Below are 21,308 nucleotides of genomic sequence, written 5' to 3'. Positions count from 1 at the left end.
CTTCTTACTTCTCAAAAAGGTGCTGATGTTTTTACCTGGCGATTACTCATTGTGAAACGTGCCGAGAGGCATTTCACAGGCGACGAAAAGCGGAAATAATAAGTCATAATATACATTTATCATATGTGAAAGAGCCTGACTCCCGGGTCTCAAGCGGCAGCAGAAACAGAGGATGCTTTTAGTAAAAGGCGAGGAAGAATGACAGAATCATAAATCATAACATAATCATAACATATTTGATAAATGCACAGATTCTATAAAAGTTTAAAATATTCAATTAACCTCTAAATTGACCCCTGTCGCTACACTGGCAACCCATTTTTTTCTTTTTTTAGATAGCATTTTTTGGATTTTTTTTTCGATTTTTTTTTTTTCATTTTTTTCTTTTAGATGGATAGCACTTAATAAGAAACGACAGATACGTTCATAGACTGGCCCATTTAACTCGAAAAGCAGCAAGATTCTTATTGCCTAGCCAATATGGTATTCTGATTTTTTCACTGTTTTAACCATGTTCTTGAACGTTATTAAATAAGGCAAAGTTTTGACGTATTTACATCGATACATCACAAAGCGAGCACAAATCAATAAACAGTTTAGTAAATCATTATCATTTACAGTACCAAACAGAACAGTTACTGGAATGGTTTATAGCAGCGTTTCTCAACCGGTGCGCCGTGGAAGGTTGCCAGGTGCGCCGCGAGAAAATGAGAGAAAAAATGCTACAAAAATTTTGTATTATTTTTAGAATTTGCGACTGATAGTGGATTCCAGCAATAAGACCAAAATTAGGAATAGCATCAATTAACGTCGGAATATAACACAGTTCGGAATAAGATCGAAAGAGCACCAATAGCTAACAAACACAAACCCCTATCGGCCCAAATCCCTAAAAAATAGGAGAGGGAAAGTTAAATTAGGCTATTTGGAGATGATTTTTCAATCAAAAATGACCATTCAGATTTATCTTTTTTATAAAGAACTATGTCTGTAAATAAACTCTAGTCACTATTTTCTGTGAATAAACACTGAGCAATAGGACTGGATTCGTAACCCTTATTGAAGTCTCAATGGTTGACGTTGGTTCTTCGCTAACAAAGAAAGAGGAACTATTGCAACATAGGGCTTCCGCCATAAGACCGCGATTAAAACAACATCAACTTCGGCATAAAAATCAGTTCTGAATAAGACTAAAATAGAACTATAATACCTAATACTCGTAATAACGTTTAAATCAAAATAAGACCTAAATTCGTCTGAATAAGGCCTAAATTGCAAGAATAAGGCCTTTACAACCTTTTACTTAACCCCAAACCCCACCCATAACTTCAACACTAACTCCCCTAATAATTTGAACCATGAACTAAATTCTAATTCTACCCATAACTCGCGCCTAATCCCAAACAGAGGCAAACAATCCAGTGCCAAGACAGCGGCGCCCTAACGGCGCCTTTTAAACTAAGGCACCCAAACGTCGACACCAAAACGGCCGATGCCAAGAAGATGTCCCTTAACCGTCCCATCCCATGTTTTTATAGAGTTTTGGGCGTTATTTTGTCCATTTAGGTCTTATTCCGTTAAATTTTGGATTTATTCCGAGTTAGATTTTGTTGCTTAGGGGGCTTATTTTGTGTTTCCATCAAACTCTAACTAACATACCGTGTGTTTTCATAATTTACAACACGAAAGGCCTATAATTTTTTTCTTTTTTCTTTAGGCTTGTCTTATTGAGCACATCGAATTTAATAGCAGGGCTGTGGAGTCACAGTCAAATTTGGGACTCGACGTACCGTAGTCAATTTGTTTTGCTGAAGTCGGACTGCCTGAGTCCCGTCCGACGTGCGAAGTACCAATTTTAAAACTGTTAATGCCGCCAACTGCAAATTGAAAAGGCGGAATAGCATATCGTGGATATTTTCGAGCAATGTATTGTTGGTGGATGAGATATATGACACACCTATGAGGGGATTGCTGAAAATCCACCTTAAATTAGTTACGTAAATGGGTGAAATAAAGGCTGTAGGGTGGCAGCCGGACTAAGAATTTGACGAAATCGCTCATTTGGCCGGAGTCGGAACCCGATTCCGCAGGCTTCTTTATAGATAATAAAATTAGGAACCTGACGTAATAAAACCTGCCAGCAAAAAACAAAATATCCAAACAAAGTTTGCAGTCGACTCGATCGTCAGGTGCGCCGCTAGGTTTTGAAAGGTTTACAAGTGCGCCCTGGGGTAAAAAAGGTTGAGAAACACTGGTTTATAGGGATATAAAAAGTTTTGATGAAATCCAAGCAGTGACTTCTTCACAAAACTTTGCAACATGTTGCAATAGAAAAACACATGAGAAATTGTTTCAACATTTAAATTGCAAAAAACACACCGATTGGTTTTACTTATATCAAAACAGAATAGCGCATCATTAAGCCCGTTTATATGCACGTTTAAGCCGGATTCGAATCTGTTTCGTTAATTCATTCTCTCTCGTTTTGGTGCTGGAATGAATTAAGTTCTCTCGTTTCTTAATCGAGTTTCTTAAAAAAGTGGTTTTCAATCCGGCCGAAATCGTTTAATGTAGAATGACCTGCTTTAACGCAGTAAACATCACGCCACTTTTGGGGCATTATGACGTAACACAAACGGCTAGTAGTGAACAAAACAACAGGTTTAGCGCATAAGGAAAGAATATTACATACACTCGTTAGATACTAATTTGTGACAGAGGGGCTGGTCTAGAATCCACAAAGGATGCGGGTTTGGGTAGGTTTAAATAGTAATACTTGGCCCACCCTCACCCAAATATTGTACATTGCTTTAATAATTGTCTCAACGCAGTGGTAGGATTTTATGCCAGCGCCAAATACAGTTTTCATTAGTCATGTTTGGTACATCTAATCACCTTCTTTTGTCCACTCTGCCTTGTATATAGCGTTGACCAGCACACATAAGCTTAACTTTCCTGCACTTATATTCTGTGTGCCAGGTAAACTAAAGCACTGTCAGTCAAAAACATAATTCGGCAAACCAAACTCAAGTAATTCTTGTTTTTTTTTCAAATTTAGGTTTATAAAAACGAACAAGCAGCAATAGATTGCTACCGCAAGGAGTAGCCTAAGCCAAAAAATAGGTTGTGCGTCAGAGGTTTACTGGAATATTACGTAATAATGCATATCAGTGCAGCTTGTACACTCAAGCTGGCTTGAATTTCGCGCCATGTAATTACGACGCTGGAACGGATTACTTTTCAATCCGGATTGAACCTTAATCTAATCTGCCCGCGAAAGGTGCATATAAACAGGCTTATTGGTGACAATCGCACGAAGATTAAGGTTAATTTGAAAGGATCGCAGTTTAGTTTCAATTGTGGCTTTACAAGTGTTTTTATATAACTTGTCCCAAGGAGTTGTGTTGGATACGAGATTTAAATTCCGTTCCCACTTGCGTTGTTCTTACGGACGATCAGCATAGTGTATGTTTTTATCTCACTGTATAAAGTTTTTGAAGAGTTATGTACCGGTACCTGAAATATCTGCTTTAAGGTGGTGACTAGTTTAGTACCGGGTGGCGAGCCTGCCGTGGAGTGGTCCCACTCGAGTGGGAGAGCAGCGATCATTTTAATAAAGGTTTTAAAATCAATATTGTTGGGTGGAATTTGTACTTAACTGCCAGTTGGTCATAGGTCATATAGTGTCCCGAGTCGTTGAGTAGATCATTGTGGTCTATAACTCCCGCATTGATAAGTGGCTTTAAATAAAACGTTTCTGTCTTAAGTCGGACGGTTTTGTTTACCCATAGGGGACGGACCTTAGGGGTTTGCAATTGTGTTATGGTCATATACTTCCTACAGTCTGATATTGCCATTTCTAGTAGTGCGTTAAAGTATTAGATTAGAACATTGCCTCGATGCGGCAGATAAGTCTCCTCGTAGCCAGCATTCGAGTTCTTTTTCAAGCCTTTTCCACGGTGCATTATACTCGTCGTCAAAAAGTTTTGACATCCATTTAATATTTAGCGACATGATATATGCGCCAACGTCCAACATATTTGCTCCGCCGTGTTCATAGTAATAGCGCATATTTTCGTTCGCTTAGTTCTCTTCCATCTAGATCCCCATATAAACTGAAATAATTTCATTTTAAGTTTACTCATCCATGATTCGGGCAAGTTGACCGGAAGAACACTAATTTTGTAAATAAGTGTGGGAATCACTAAGCTTTTCAGGATGCAAATTCGTCCCAGAAGAGTTAGCCCCCGAGATGACCAAATATTTAAAACTGCACTAATTTAATTTATAACTTCATCAAAGTTAATCGTAAACAGTTCCTTTGGGTTTTTAGTGGAATTTTTATACCTAAGTAGGCCTACTTAAATGAGTGTTCTGGCCACTCGAGGCCTTTGTTCGCGTACGGTTTTGAAGCAAGCGGGTTGATTATGAGAATCATTAAAGTCTTTGCCCGATGAATCTTCCCTACTTCTTCAATGGGGATATCTGAGTCTGATTACAAGTCCACACATTTTTGTTGGCTGGTGTTAAGCAAGCCGGCCTGAAAGCCAGCAAGAAACAACCGTCCTGTTTATTGACTATAGACATGACTGGTGTATATCCATATAACGCTCTCGCATATACAAGTTGAGTATTTGCATGAAAAAAAGGCGACACGGAAATAAAATATTGTCCTAATATGGTAACATTTTACAGCAGCCTACTTCTCAAAAGGTGCGGATGTTTGACCTGGCGATTACTCATATCGTTCGTTCACATGAAATCTTGGATGACGGAAGCAGTTCAAAGCAAGGGAACTAGGTTGGCTTTTTAGCTCATTGGATGTGATATTATCACTAAACGGCGCATGCAAAAATGGCATACAGCGCCAAAGCGCGTCACAGCAACACATCAGAAAATACGCAATACAATAAATTCCAAATTATCCACTAATTATTTCTGATGACGCTACAGTTTATTGTCGAAGAACGATTGGCTCCTACATGGAATGCAAGCGATTTTTGCATATTAATTTTACATCCGGACATGTCTCCAAATTTATCTAACACAACAAATATTCGTTCGAAATCAGTTTGTTCGCCTCTTAAAAAGACTAACGTATCATCAGCGAGTAGAGATACTTTAAATTCGTCGTCATTCAGTTTTAGTACAGCGAAAGCCATTGCAGACTCCCCGAATCTGTTGATCTATGATGCAAGCAGGGCAGGCCAGAAAAACTTTATTTAACATATTGCCGTCCATTCGAAACTCCGGTTGTATTTTCTCACAACATGGCATAACTGTTCTTCAATCCGGTTCCAATAGCTTCATTTGGGAGTGGAATTGGCATCCAACCAATTACCACATTAATCGCATCGGATTCGTAAACACGAACATTTCGAATATATGACACCACATTCAGTAGTCTTCTATGAAGGTGAAGCACATTTTCCCTTGATGTACACGTCACGTTTACTAGAGTCCCTTTCATTTCCGCAATTCCTATTACTCTTTTCAGAGGAAAATCAACTATCATTAGATTCCATAAGTCTTTTCTTTTAAGCGGATTAACTTCTCTTAAGCTTAAACAGTTAGTCCTTCTCAGTGCACTTTCCCTGCCGCTTGTGCTTGACTAACTTTTTCACTCATTTTGCTCCGTGCTCTAGGAGCGCCAGTGTCGAATGACTAACTGGAAACCAGGGCTGCGGAGTCGGTTAAAAATAACCCGAGTCCGACCAAAAAAATAAACCTGAGTTCCGAATCCGACTCCGGTCAAATACGCGATTTTGTCGAGTCCCGAGTCCGGCCCGGACTCTACAGCCTGTGTTTCACCCATTTACGTAACTAAAATAACGTGGATATTCAGCAATCTACCTATAGGGGTATAATTTATTCACTCACAATACATGGTTGGAAAATATTCCACCTTTACAATTTCCATTTGGCGTATCGGTTTTAAAATTTGGTATTGCGCATGCGCATGTCGGACTCGGGTAGTTTTAGAAGGTCTTACTCAAGTCCCGAGTCCGACTCCAGCAAAAACAAACCGACTCCTCAGCCCTGCTGGAAACCCTGATGGAACTTAAAATTATGAATTCATAACGGCGCCGCAAGTATTAATAATAAGTTTTTGAATAGCGCCGTTAACAAAAAAAATTGGGAACCGCTTAATTAGACTGTGGCCTCTTGATCACAAATACATATTTTGTTTAAACAGAAAGACTACCTTTTTAGATTTAAGGACAATAGCACTTTTTTTAAGCGAAAGGATGTATTTTCTAACGAACATTAAAACAAACTTACCAACTGGCGTTACGCAACTATCACGATGCTTATTGCGAAAAAAACTAGCTTTATTTCGTTACTTCGTCACCAAAAGGGGTGGAAAGAATTGTATGTTTGATTACAAATTGTCACTCTTCTCGCAACGAAAAATTCAAATTTGTTTAATAGTGTTCAGGGCAACAGCCCTGAAAATTTAGAAAACGATAGACAAACTGTCAAATTAGAACGTGTCGTTTTTATAACGTGCAGCAAAAAAGGAGTTTACGATAACACATTTACACAATGATAACACACTTTTAAAAGAAAATGTCATTCTTTAACGGCTGAAATATAATAAAAAATGAAAGGTAGGTAATAAGTGGCGAAAAGAATATGAGAACAACTAAAAGGATAAAAAAACAGCTAATCAAAACAACGCCTAACATTTGATAAGAAATGGCAAATGATTCTTGCATCTTTGCATAACACACAATTCAAATCAAGGCGAGTTGTCACAACTAAACTAGATACTGCATTTCTTTTAATGGCACAATGGACAGATTTTTTTAATTCCTGATGGAAAATATTTTCTTGCGATTCCATCAGTATAAACTGCGAGACAGCCATTTTCTTAACAATTTTAGTAATTTCAATCAGTTCGTTATTGCTAAAAAAAACGTATTTCTATTGTGCAATACATGTAAACTATATAAACAAAAACGTAAACATGGCATACAAAGCCGATACAAAGTGACTACCCTATTTGGCGAAAAGTATGTTGATGTTTGATTTTGGATGTCCAGGCTTCTAGTTAACACAGTGCAAAAAGTATGGAGGGTAACAATATCATCTCGATTCAAGACTCGACACAGGAAGTGGTCTTTATTCAAAAGTTATCCGTTGGTATCGTCTCTTATTTGTCTAGCAACAAGTTTAAAATTATGACAACTGGTAAATATCAGGCTATTGGGACACCACATTCAATTTCCTACAGGTCAACTTGAATAAAGTTAAAACAACATAAGGGTAATTTGACGTTGAAGATTCAAGTTCGGCCTAAATAAAGATTCACGTTAGGCATAAAAAGAAGTATGCATTTGGTCCGATTATAACTTTCAAACACAGTGGTAAGACAAACTATCATTTAGATTTAGACAATGTAGGATATTTGTTGATTTGATTTATTAATATCTTATTACCTTAATATAATGCTGATTTTGTATATTTAAATTTATAAACCAGTCTCACCCAACCAATGGTTGCCTGTGTGGATAGTATCTGGAATCAGTTCTGTGCTTCTGCATGCTTGAGGCACCAAGAGTAATATCTTGAAAATCAACTATAAAATGTATTTATTTTATAATTTTTAAATCTTTATATATATAACAAAAAAGAGAAGATTTGTGAGATGTGTGTGTGTTCGTGTGTGGCAACATGTTCGCCCGGTCGGTCGCTGGCAGAGCAACGTCGTCGTCGACTAATAAAAGGACCGACTAATAAATCCCCGGGCGCGCGCACGACAAATCGTAAACCTCTTAACGTAACCGCGCAAAACCTTTTTTCAAGCGTAATTACCTGCGTTGACATAAAAAATCCAATTAGGCATATTGCTCTAATATAAAATAAATTTTATTAATATAAAATAATAATTCAACTTAAAAAATGTTTGACGTGCTTAGCCGTTGGCTATTTAGTCCTTGCAGCGGTTTTAATAGTAACCAATTATCAGTTTTAAGCGAGATTTTACTTACGTTTGAAGAACTATGGTACCGGGATTACGTAAAAAGCACATCACATCCATCACATGTTATAATTCATGTTAACGAACGTGTGCAATTTTAACAGTAAGCAATTTATACTTTTCAACGGGTTACGGGTTTGTCTGACGTTGGACGCAGCTTAATTTAGCGTTTAGAGCCAGGGTTTGACAATTTTCACTTTTTTTAAACATACTTTGAATAAACCCAGGCAACCTACACGGATGTCGTACAACAAACCTTCCCAAGACTATTGTGACAGTGATCGAGGCCAAGCCCAATGGCTTCTTACAATGTGTTTATCCACGCAATACTTGACAGAGTTCGCAAAATACTGCGTTTTTTGCAGCAGTTTAACAGTAAGCATTAGCACCGGGATTACGTATTTGTAGCACCGGGATTACGTTATTTGCTTAAATATCACGCTATCAAGCAGGTCTAAACAATTGCTGCTACAACCTAGAGTTTGACGTCTGAGAGTTATTCCCAATTGGCAAATGTTACGGGGTTTCGTTACTTAAAAGATGTGTGCCATGCTTACCCAAGTGACGTGTGATACAGTCGATTATTTAGTCATAACATTTAAAAAACATCACGCAGCATTGTACTTTGTTTGCATTAAATCTAAAGGGCGCGCGTGCGACTTCTCGCAAAACCTCTTGACGTGTAAGGGTAAAGCGTTTCCAAACATTTTTAGGGCAATAACCTGCGTGACTACATTGCTTTGGTAAAAATAAAATTTCATGTGACAAATTTTCTACTTTTATGTTGAATAGCTTTTTGCAGTCTTTCATGAGGTATTAAGACACTTACACAGACAACGTACAGCAACCTATACGTTAATTTTACACTGTTTTAACCAAATGCAAAAATTAATGGCAATTTACAAAGACCAAGAATTAGATCTTTAGAGCCATGCAGATAAGCCACATAATTAAACACGCCATTCCATTAATGCCGCTTTCACACAGGCTGTGGGGTGTTACTCTGATTGTGGGGAAGCATTAGGTTAACCTTTTTTTAGACACACGTAATGATATGATTTGAAACAAATCACAAAATCACATGATTTGAAATTTCTATGCATTATTTATGCCGCTTAAGAAGTTCTTACGCTATATCCGCAACATTACTTTTTGGGTATATTTTGATTACCATCTTCCATATTCATGATATATAACATAAGGCCAGCAGTTTAACATGTAACAACGTAACGTGCAATAGTGATAATGAGCCAACAGTATGTTGGATTATTTCATTTTGTTTCACCAGACAAAATTCAGGTAGACTTCGTATATTATGGTGATTGTTGTGGTGTGGTGTAATTACCTTTTAACCAGTTAAAATAATAAAACTGTTGACAGTTTAGGCAAGAGGCATATTTCGAGAGTGTGGCTTTTAGTTAAGAAAAAATTACAGACATTCAGAACACCCAAAAAAATTCTATTTTTGCTTAGTCCGCAGTGGTCCGCAAGTGGATTAACTACTCTCTTAAGTCAGGGGTTTATAAACTTTCTGGGCTGAGTACCCATATTTTAACGGCTTAAATGTTGTGATGGGCCGGGCAAAAATAGGATTTGAAATACATGCAATATGACGTCATTATCTGACATAATAAACATACAAGCCAACGAACTTGTTAGTATGTTAGGAGTTGTGCGTTCATGTGCAACATAAGTCGAATTTAAAAGAACAAATTTATAGGTTATTTGTTTTAAAATGTTACCTTTAATTTAGACATACAGGGGGCGTCATTTTAAAATTTTGAGAGCTGAAGTTGTGAAAATTTATTCTGTTTTAGCTTGAAAGAATATTTTATTGCTCAAATGAAAAAGTTCTACTAAAGAGTTTAGTGTGGAAAATGTAACCTGAATTTTCCTGTGCGAAAGCAACTTTAAAAAAAACACTGCTACGCAGCGGGAACTAAAGCTGGAGCTATTCAATCTGTGTTAAATGAAGGAGCATAAGCCAATACTGTGGTTCTCACCAGCCCTGGGTGAAACATCAGCATTTTTTAACTAACACAGATTCTCTAAAAAGTGGTCGAACTACATTACTGTTGTGCGCAATTTAAAGTATCCATTTTTATGTATTGTCAGACACCGAAAAATATTCTCTATAAGCATATTTTAAAACCACTTGTTTAGTGTGCTATTGACACACTTTATTTTCCCTCAATCAGCTTGGATTTTAGCTGACTTGGCACACAGCTCTGCGCAGATGTTGTGATAATCATGGCAAAAAAAGAAAAGAAAAATATCTTTGTTTAGTATTGCAGGTGGCGACAGACTTGCTTGTAATTGCGTAGTCCTGTACATGGATCTACCAAATTCAATCACATATATTTCGCAATCGTGTTTTCGTTTTTCTCCTGAAGTTAACGATTGCATACTAAAAGCGGTTTCGCAGCTGGCAGCTGGCGCCTGGCAGGAGTGTTGACGACGCACGTGTTCGCTTTGCGTCTCAAGGTTCGCTTTTGCTGGACGTTAATTCGCTGTTTCTGATGATTTTTTTAATTCTTATGACGTCATTACAATCGCTATTTTATAACGTCATTAACGTCAGACGGAACAACGGGGAATTCCCTAAGTTGAAAATTCGGGAACCCCTCCTTTTTGGATTTCTGGATACGCCCTGTATGAGTGGAATAATACCTCAAAGTGTGTTATATATCATACAAGAAGAATGAGATATCTAATAAAAACCGCTGCCATGGCGATTAAAGTAATTTGCTTAAAACCCATAGGTTTAATAACTTGCGATGAACATACCTAGCCGTACCCACAACTTATTTGAATTGTATTTAGCTTAATATAATCCGGAAAAGTTGAACAATTAGAAACAAAGCATTTTAAAATTTCTTGTTAAAATAAAACTTGTTTATCAGAAATATATGTTATTCAATTATCAAAATGACTTACAACTATCGTCCTCTCTTAAAATTCCAACAACATAGCATGAAAGACTGAATCCAAACACCTGTAATATAAGCCATTGATAGTCAATACAAAAGAGCCTGCTACAAAATAACATTAATTTAACATCATTTTTCTATATATAACACCTATTTTGGTTTAAATCCGTGCTTCCCAACCTTTTGAAGTTGGCGATCCACTTTTAATGCAAGTTTTATTGTGCGACTCACAATGAGATATGACCAAACGAATAAAAAACAAATTAATGAGCAAAAGAACAATGTATACGCATGCAATTTATATTTAATGTGAAACTTAGCTTGCGTATTGGATATTATCAGATCAAGTCGAGGCTTGATTGGAGACAAGCTTGCACGCAACGTAGCAGTAAAAGTGTCCGAATGCAATAATTTCCCGATCTGATAGAAAACTAACATTTAGAAAAGCATCACGACCCACCCGAAATAAGGTCGCAACCCACTGGTTGGGAAGCACTGGTTTAAATGTTAACAACTCTTACTGCTAGAAGCAGCTGTATAGTTGATTGTCCTACTTCAAAGTAGCTAAAATTAATGGCACAAAAAAGTGGCAATGCTGCTGTTGTATTTCTTGTAAACTCATCAGCAGTGACACATCTCACTTTAAACCATGAGTACATATTACTTAAACCCAAATTCATGGCAATCAGATGTTCTTTCTGCAAAATATCAATAAAGATTTATTTCCGTGTTGGGGGGTAGGTTGTTGTTTTTACAAGGGGACAATGTTAGTATTTTTTTTAACTTAAGAGGCCACCAGACGCACAAAAGAATGGGGGGATTCTGTAAAAAATTTTTTTTAAAAGTACCAAACTTTAGTACTAACCTACTATATAAAGCACACCTGCTATATATATTTTTTTATTGTTTTTTATAGTTATTTGTTTTTTATATTTTTTTATTGTTTGTTTTATTTTTTATTTTTTTTATTTTTTTTTATTTTTTATTGTTTTCCCATGCATGCAAAAACTAGTTTAAATTTTGATATAACTTAAATCTCACGCCTGGTTTTGAGGTGTAAATAGCCAGTTTTATGTAAAAATTATTACTGGGGTGTAGTACAATTTAAAGTCCATAACTTGGCTAGGTCTGAACTTTTCTGGCCATGACTTGATCTGGGATTTGGCCTAATATTTGTTAAAAAATAAATCTGTTATGAACGTTATTGTGATGCATCGTTAATAGTTTGTACCCGTGTATACAAAAAATGATTTAAATTTAGACATAACTTGATTCCCAGGCCTGGCTTTAAAGTGTTAATAAGGCAATTTTGAGTAAAATTTAATACTAGGTGAAAGAAATTTTTACAGTAGAATATTGCATGCTAAGGATTTGGGTCACTAAGTATTGGAATCCAAATTTCCTTTTAAATATATAGGTAGAGACCTCCCAAATTTCATTGAAACCCAAAGTCTTTATTTTCCAATAAAGCATTGTTTCTCAAACATTATTACCCACTGACCTTAACTTTAAGTACCCATAGCATTTTTAAGACTAACCCCAACCATTAAAAGTTTTTCTAAGATTTAGCATTCAATTTAATATGTAAAAGTCTACTTGCACTCGGTCTCAATTCAATAAGGGCATCTTTGAGGACATGTTCGTCAAAAAAACGGTTCAAGTTAATGGGAAAGGATTTCAGATCCATACATTACTCTTCAAGGAACTCAAATTAAAATAACCCTCAAAAGGGGTCTGTAGAGCAGTGGTTTTAAAGCTTTTCTCCATTGTATATTTTTAACAACTTTATCAATATCTTTATGCATACCCCTAAAAAATGATAGATAACATCACAATTTTAAGTAATGTTGTGACCCTTAAAACAAATAACTTTAAAAACTACTTTGCAGGGTTGGCCTTCGCTAATGCGAGTACAAATCGCTCCTGGCGAGTGCTGATTGACACCCACTCGCCCGATTGGCGAGTGGCTTTGGCGAGAAATTTAATTAGTTGGTGTAGGACAACTTGTGTTAAGCACCACTACTAAGCGAAATATAACTTAGCGCCAGTTATTTCCATAAACAGTAACACGCAAATACCTTCAACACTACACAAATAATAAGGTTAATCGAAGCTCGTAATAAAGACTCTTTGTTTCGTTAAAAAACAATCGTTTGCCGGCAAACAATCAAAGACGTCATTGCTGCAGTGGCCAATAGGTATAAGGTTTATCGTTTAACTTGAACATTGTTAATTTTTAAATGTTTAACCCAGTCGTTGACGCCTTTGGAAAAGTTTATTGGACTTGCGATGTACCCAGGATAATAATTCTACTTTTTTTGTGTTTATTCAAACAATAAATTTGAATGAAAATGTTTTACAATAATATTTGTAAGTAATGTTTTTTTTATGTTTTGAGGGAGCGAAACCTCCACTGATCACTACGATGTTTGAAAATATCGCCTACTTGTGTAACTACAAACTGTGGTGTTAGGCGAAATGTGGCGTTTCGTTTGTGGTGTTAAACAACCTGCGCTCAAACGTCCTTCAAGCGCAGAAAAACCAGAATACGAAAAAAAGAGAGCGCAAGGATTTTTAGAAAAATGGAAAACAGGCCGGCCGTGGCTACTAAATTGTCAGTGTTATTTTTTTACTAAAGATTGTAAAAAATATTTCGCGTTAACTGCTTTATGGGTCATTAATTTGTTCATCCGTGCATGGAAATAAACAACCAGACTTTCATAAAAACTAATGTTTGCGCAAAACTAATATAATAAAGAAACCATTGCTTGTTGATTTGCTGGTTAAACAATAAAAGATTTTGCAATTTTTTATCTAGGAGTACGAGTCTGCAAACAGTGTATATACCTTAGCTTTGATCCAGTAAATACTTAGGTAGTGTTCCTACTAAGCGCATTTTTTTGTGTATTTGCACAGAATTTTGGCTATTTTTATTGAACTTTTTTCAGGGAAGTGAAAAAAAAAATTTATTGAGCTACAAATGGACAAAAACATGCCCAAATGAGTTTTACTTTCAAGCTACATGGAGACAAAATTGCCCAAACTAGTTTTGTTAGAGCCATTTATGTACAAAAAATGGCCCCAATTAGTTTTATCCGAGCTACGGACGGACAAAAAAGTGCCCAAATTAGTTTGATTCAAACTATGTTAAGACAAAAAAAGCCAAAATGAGTTTTATTAGAGATATGTAGGACAAAAAATGGCCCAAATTAGTTGTTTTTGAGCAACATGCAGATAAAAAAGTGTTCAAATAAATTTTATCTGAGCTATGTGCGAAAAAAATGTGCCCAAATAACTGTGTTTTAATCATTAAGTCAAAAAGGAATTAAGCTGCATGCATAACAGAAATAATAGATTAAATCGAATTCAATATATTGTGTTTTGGTAATTCAACTTTTTAGTAATTAAAGTTTTAAAAGTAAATATCTTACCAGTTCTAAAGCACCAACTCCAAAGTACAGAAAGACAACAAAAATGTTCCAACCCAACCAAAAAAGTGCCCAGGCAGAATACTAAATGTATTTGTAAATTTATAGTAATTTTTAAATATCTAATTTGACAGAGTTGCTTACCACAGCAACTAGCCTTGGTTTCCTTCTACAAGCACCAACAAGCCCCAAAATAACACCTAACATTTGGCAAAAATTAACCACAATTGCTGTCCATTGTAGACCAAGAAAATCAAATGTTTGACGAACAGCAATTGTTACCTGCAAGAATAAATATGTATACATTATCAATTTGCCTTACAGATAGACCGATATTTGGCTTCTACCGATATATCGGTACCGGTAAATGTAGGCTGATACTTTGGCCGATATTTTGTACGAAAATATGATAATTTTTCTTGTACAACAAGTAACTTACCCATTTTTTAAACAAAAAGAAACTAAAAAGTTACTTGTTTTTTTAATTCAAATTTTAAACATTTCCCTGGTATATAAAAAAATCGGTATCGGGTACCGGTTGACAAAATTGTAAAAAATCGGGTATCAGTCAAAAAGTGATATCGGGGTGGGGGTGGGTTTCAGACCACAAAAATCTATCCCCTGAATAGTCCACCATTGTATGTTTATAGAAGGGGTCTACAAATAGTGGGCCGCATCCTAAAGTGAGGAGGACAAGGACTACCCCATAAACACTCTTTATTCATAAACTTTATGGAAATCTTTATGTGGTCTATGCATATAGTTTTAGGGTGAATCCACCCCTGTCGCATTGGTGCAAGAATTTGACCAGATGTTTGGGCTTTGGACGTATTTTGGGTTTGGGAATTTTTTTAACATCATGATTTAAAAATTTATCGCCCTTAAACAAAATCTTGTATCCACCTCTTTGCTATATTTAGTTTGTTTTTTCTATTAGGTGTCGCAAGTATTTTTTGTGGGTTGCCCAATATATTACACACATAGCCAGAAAGATGTCCGACAATATCATATTAGAGCGCTACCAATCCTAAGTGGTAGTATCGATACTTGTCCAATACTAGGGTGGTATTGGAGGCTTGGAGCCGATCCTGAACCATATTATCGCGCAATTTTTTACCCAAAATATCAAGTATCGTAATCAGAATAAAATATCAAGTATCGGACATCCCTAATAGTTAGTAATAACACCAGTAAGGTCAGTACCGGATAATGGTGTGGTTGATAGGGTTGAAACCCACTGAAAAAAAGAATAATTTTCTAATTCAATTTTTGTCATCAGATTGTAACATTGACAAATCGGCATTTACTATCGGGTAAAAAAACACCAAAAATCTCGTGCAAGACCCAAAAAATTTTTCTACAAAATAAACAAACACAGAGCACAGATTTAATTTTAAAAATTTATGAGTTTCTGCTTTTTGTATACAAATTGAAAAACTTGCCAAAACACAGAGTTTTAACAAAGCTATTCAATTCACAAGAATTTGGAAATTGTAATTTTTACAAAACTAAAAACCTCACAAAAACATGAACACAACCTACCAACTGAAGAATGCAAATTCCAATCAACCAACAGACTCCAGAGCACTGGCAAGTCATTTTCTTATCAATTTTTTAGTTTGTAATACATCTGTTTTTACCGCGGAATATATCTGCAACAAAAGGTTTTTAATTTTCATCATTTATTAGGACAGAGTTTTTAAACTGTGTGTGCAACGCTTGGGGCATTGCATCATTTAAATTTTCATAAGCATTTAAAAAAAAATTATATTTAATTTTCCAATTGTAACTCACAATACTCTTTAGTATCTAAAGTTTAAGAGTGATTAAAAAAATTTACAGATATTGAAATTGTGCTACAACTCATTTTCACAAAATTGAACCAAATGAATATGATTCTCTGGCACACACAAAAAATAATAAATAAGTGAAAATCCTTGAGCTTGAGGTGTGCAAGAAAAAACATTTGAGAACCAATAAGCAGGATTAGGGTTTTTTACATTTTTTTAAAGTGTTCTTTTAAAAACACTTTTGTTCAAGGACCACATTAAGTATAAAAAATTAAAATAACATCTTAACTTAAAGACATAAGACAAATATACTTCAGAAACCTGATGTTTTCAGTCAAACTTTGTCTCCAAAATGAATCTAAAATGGAGTTTTAAAACATCCAATGAGAAGTTGCCAATAAGGTATTTTTAATTAAGCTGTTTTGTTTATAAAAAATTAAAAATAATTTTTCAAATTATGCACAAAGATTCAATAGGCAATCATGGACTTATATTCCATATTTTTCTGCTGGGGTCCATAGACCGCAAATTAAGAACCCCTGTAGATGTATGAAAAACTGTTTTCCTGGAAGCTGTTAATGATCGTCAGCTTTGTATAAAAGATATTTACCACAAAATACCAAACTAAACTTAATGATTTAAAAAAAAATTGATGTTTATAGCCATTTGTTTGGGCCTGTTATTTAATATTGCATTGATCCAATCAACAAAACACACAGTAAAGGTTTTTTTTTTAGAAAATGCGGACTTTTGTACAAGTGAACAAATTACAATCCATAGTCAAAAGCAATTAAACAGCTTTTAAACTGCTCAAGCAATAAGTTATACTTTATAGCTATATTCAAGTCTTTCATCTTTGTGTTTTACTATATTACTAAATTGGAAGGAAACTTAAAACACTTAAAATGCTTGTACCATCAAAAATCTGTAAGCAAATTCTTAGGTTTTGAAACGGGAAATTGGTTTGTGTGCACACCTGAATGAGTCTATTGCACACCTAATTTTCAGAAATAGGGTTGACCTTAGGGGTGCATAAACCTTGATTACACAGCGGCACCTTCGAAAATTTGGTGCTTCATGACCCAGTCTATATTTCATGGCACTTTTCAGTAAGATCTTGAATGTTCAGCATCAAACTTGGAGGTGTAAAATCATGTTTCATGGCACACCTGGTGTTTACAAATCTAATCACAATTTAACTTTTTTTTTCAAAATTATGGTGTGTAATTTACTAATTCAGATGTACACACCAATTTGCTTTAAAAAAGTATTAGATGTGCAACCTATCACGCAATGTAGACTGGTAATATACCATATTACCAGGGCTTTCCAAACTGGGAATCATGACCGAGGCAAGGAAACGCTGTATACTTTTCCTGGCATTTCATATGCAATTGTCAACACAAACACAAAAAGAAATTTTGAACTGTTGTACAATGAAAATTACAACAAGAGCCTGTCTGCCTTGAGTGGCAGGTGCACACCAAAGATTTCTGGAAAATAAATTTGTGTGCACACTTAAATTAGTAACTCGCACACATAAATTCCAAACATCAGATGAGCAAAAAAACCTTTATTCCACACTTAAACACCTCAAAATTGGACGCTGCATACCTCGGCTTGAAGTGCCATGCTATGCAATGCAGACTGGTAAAATGTTAGTCTTATTGTGGGAAATTATTTAGTTAACCTAACATGATATAGGGTTTCTATTACCAAACAAGAAGACAATGTAACAGTAAAAGAAAAATGTTATTCTACTTTTAAACAATATTTCACAGTATTTAGCACAATGATACGCTACTAGTAATATAACTTTTGGCGTGGTAAATTGTCACAGTCATTTTTTAAATCAACTGTTATATAGCAAGAGGCTTGAGCCGGCCACAGACTAATATATAATAGTTCCTAGGAGACGGCCATTGCATGTCAATTCACAATCAAGAAATTCAATCTCTCCAATTTTCCTTAAATTTTACACATCTGTTTACTATTCTATATGATGAAAAACTGCAGAAACACAATAGTTACGATGTATTTAGTTTGGGGGGATTTGTCTAGGGGGGAGTGATTTTTTTAATTTTTGGCCCTGTTTAAGGCCTTATTGGGGCGTTCCTTCAGTTATGTACGTGTAGCAGCTTGCGCTGCCCCATATTGTCACCGAGTTGAAACTCCGGTCATTCAATTGAAACAGCCTGGTGGACTGTGTCGTCGACTGGCCAGCCTGCTGTGTGTATTTATTAATTTGACAGCATATTGCTGATCGTGTTTCCGAAATTTCCTGTTTTTTGCTGCGTCGCCGAACCGCATTGTCACGATATTTAATTACCGCCAGCTGGAATGCTGTATATAAGGGATTTCATTTTATACCCAAAAACAGCAGTCTTGCATACTGTTCACTTAGCTGGAGTCAGATCGCGTACGTTACGAAGGTAGTTATTGTACGTATATCGTAAGTACTGTTTGTCGTTTGTTTATTTGCAATAAACATTATTTAATTGTGGCTGCGCCCCACATACGTACAAATTAACCAAAAAATAACTGTCAAAAAATACTGCATACCACAACACACATTATTTGGGTTAGGGTGCGGGTTAGCGTGTTGGTGGGTCAAGTGTTATTATTAATGATAAATATAATAACACTTGACCCACCCTTACCCAAACGCTAAACGGCATTTGAAAAAAGATTTTTTTTTATTAATTTTCACGTACATTTTATTAATTTTCACGTAAAGTAAAAGAGCACCAAGTACTGCAGTAGTATCTTGGCCCTATCAACCACTTGTACTTGGAGTTTTACGACCTGTGGAATACATATCAAAGTTTTCAGCATATCAAAAAGTTGAACTATTATAAAATTGACCAAGAAAATCAAGACAAGTGTTTATATTAAAAAGTTTGAAGCTGGTCTAAAATCCTATCACATTTTCGAATTATTATTAAATAATGAATATAATAATACTTGACCCACCCTCACCCAAACACTAACCCGCACCCTAACCCAAATATTGTGCAATGATTTAACAATTGTGGTAGGATTCTAGACCAGCGTCATTCTAACATATTCATGGCTTTTCATTTGAACTTTAACAACTCGTTTCGTTACTGTTAAAATAAATGTGGTAGGATTCTGCCATAAATTTTGACTTTTCTTGCCAAGTGAAAAACAGTAATCGCACTAACTGACTAACTATCTCGAAAGAAGCGCATTTCCAAAGATTTAATCTGCTTTTTACTTTGGGTCATAAAAATAATTCAAAGGCAAATATGTGCAAAGTCTATAGAAATCACAAGTTGTGCAACTAAGATTAATGCGGGCTTAAATCACTGATCTCTATGAAACCTGGATAGCGCAACTAGTGGCACGCGTGAGCGGTTTTTGAAGCAATGGGATGGTTTCCACCACTAGGGGTCGCGCGGACCGACTCAGATGAAGTCGCATTTTTTTACAATGGCGATAGGTCTGAGACTGGCACTATTTGGTCGATAATTCCACCCGATCCGTTGGAAATCAGTGCATTTCTAAGTAAAAAGGTCTACGACAATCAGGGCATCCAATGGCAGAAAAGTCTAGACTTTTAGACCTTGAGGTCCTGGCAATGCACTGATTTGAACCTTTAGGTAAACTCCCGGCGAAGATAAATTAAAAATATTCATTAAAAGTTCAGAAAAGATAACAAAAAATGTGAGATAGGATTAATAACACTTGACCCACCTAAACCCTAACGCTAACCCGAATCCTAACCCAAATAATGTGCGTTATTTTAATAATTCTTTAAATGCTGGGGAAAAAAGCCCAAACTCGGATGGTTTCTCGTCCATTGTATTTAAGATTATTACGTCATAAATTGAGGTATTTGGGCCTGAAGCGTTATAAGTATTAAATTATCGCACATTATTTGGGTTAGGGCGCTGGTTAGCGTTTGGGTTTGATTGGGTCAAGTATTGTTAAACTTAATCTTCTTATGCACATTTGTTAATGCAAATTAGTGCATTGTCCAAGACCTCAAAGTCTAAAAGTCGGACTTTTTGATCCTTTGAATGCACTGATTGTCGTAGACCTTTTTGCTTAGAACTGCACTGATTTCTGACGGATCGGGTGATAATTCAGTTATTAGGGCCGTTGGCGACATTTTGACCGGTTTAACTGGTAAAGTTTTTTCAATTTTTATCGCAAAGAAGTATGTAAACATTGCTTTTTCCAGTCATCAAACTATCCTGGCAATAAATTGGGCGCTCTTTCACTATTGTACGTAAAAAGTTATGCAAAAAAAAAAATAACAATACCGCATACCACAACGCATATTGTTTGGGTAAGGGTGGGTTAAGTAATATTATGCTTATTATTAATAATAACTTGACCGACCCTCAACCAAACGCTAACCCTAACCCAAACAATATGTGTTGTGGTATGCGGCATTTAAAGACTTTTTTTTTTATTAATTTTTACGTACAATAGTGAAAGAGCGCCATTGCTGTAATTTACGCCTTACCCACTCCCCGAATCAAAGACTGGATTGTTATTTAAGTTAGTTTACGATTTTAGCTTGTTGTCACACTCAGAAAATCTTTCACGAGAAATTTGGTTGGCAAGGTGGTTGTGGTATGTTTTGGGGTAAGCTTCTAGTTATTGGTCCAGAAAGTGCATTAAACTAACATGCATTTACCAAGTGAAAGGGTTTACCATAATGAAGTTAGATATATTGGTCAATTTTTACTAATAATGTTGTTTATAATTTTCTGAAGTTAGTGAGAATTTTGTGTAAACTTCTAGAAAATACTTGTTTGGTAATATTAAACCTGCTATGCATTCTCTTCCTGGGTTAACAATTTATGGAACTAAAGAAACTGGTACTGGAATACAATTTAAGCAGATGCTGCTTTCCAAGTGATCTAACAGGTAAAAGTTAATTTTCTACCTCTAGTTCTCCCTGATTATATTAGTTTGTTATATGCAGTTTTTTTAAGTTATGGGATTCTTTAACGGTGTTTGATTTAGTTGAAATAAATAATAATCTATAATTCAAAAAATACACTTGTTTAGTTACTATACTGTTTTATTTGTAGCAAATAATCATTATCTTATAAAAATTATTTGTACCGTTTTTATAGGTTTGGAATCAAAACAGACAAATCTAGAAATATAATTTCTACAAGGGAAGATTAAAAAAAGC

The 21,308-nt window shown here is 35.5% G+C and overlaps 1 protein-coding gene across 9 annotated transcripts; it reads right to left on the bottom strand.

Moving 5' to 3' along the window:
• Positions 1-6,404: 6,404 nt before the first annotated feature.
• Positions 6,405-19,094, bottom strand: LOC146136286 (sodium/potassium-transporting ATPase subunit beta-1-interacting protein 3-like). 9 transcript variants are annotated; one of them, XM_083395238.1, is made up of 8 exons: positions 18,847-19,094; positions 15,885-15,994; positions 14,487-14,624; positions 14,346-14,426; positions 11,436-11,612; positions 10,922-10,979; positions 7,492-7,582; positions 6,405-7,299 (listed from the first exon to the last, which is right to left on the bottom strand). In XM_083395238.1, the coding sequence occupies exons 2-8, from the start codon at positions 15,939-15,941 to the stop codon at positions 7,254-7,256; spliced, it is 648 nt and encodes a 215-aa protein (XP_083251364.1). In that variant the 5' UTR covers positions 15,942-15,994; positions 18,847-19,094; the 3' UTR covers positions 6,405-7,253. The 9 variants fall into 9 exon arrangements, with proteins under 9 accessions (XP_083251364.1, XP_083251366.1, XP_083251365.1 ...); XM_083395240.1 differs by lacking the exon at positions 18,847-19,094 and adding an exon at positions 17,747-18,839; XM_083395239.1 differs by lacking the exon at positions 18,847-19,094 and adding an exon at positions 16,454-17,736.
• Positions 19,095-21,308: the final 2,214 nt, after the last annotated feature.

This window comes from Ascidiella aspersa, chromosome 8, assembly GCF_963924565.1.
Source record: "Ascidiella aspersa chromosome 8, kaAscAspe10.2, whole genome shotgun sequence".
Lineage (NCBI taxonomy): Eukaryota > Metazoa > Chordata > Ascidiacea > Phlebobranchia > Ascidiidae > Ascidiella > Ascidiella aspersa.
The sequence above is the reverse complement of the archived record's forward strand: the minus strand, read 5'-3'. Positions and strand labels throughout refer to the sequence as shown.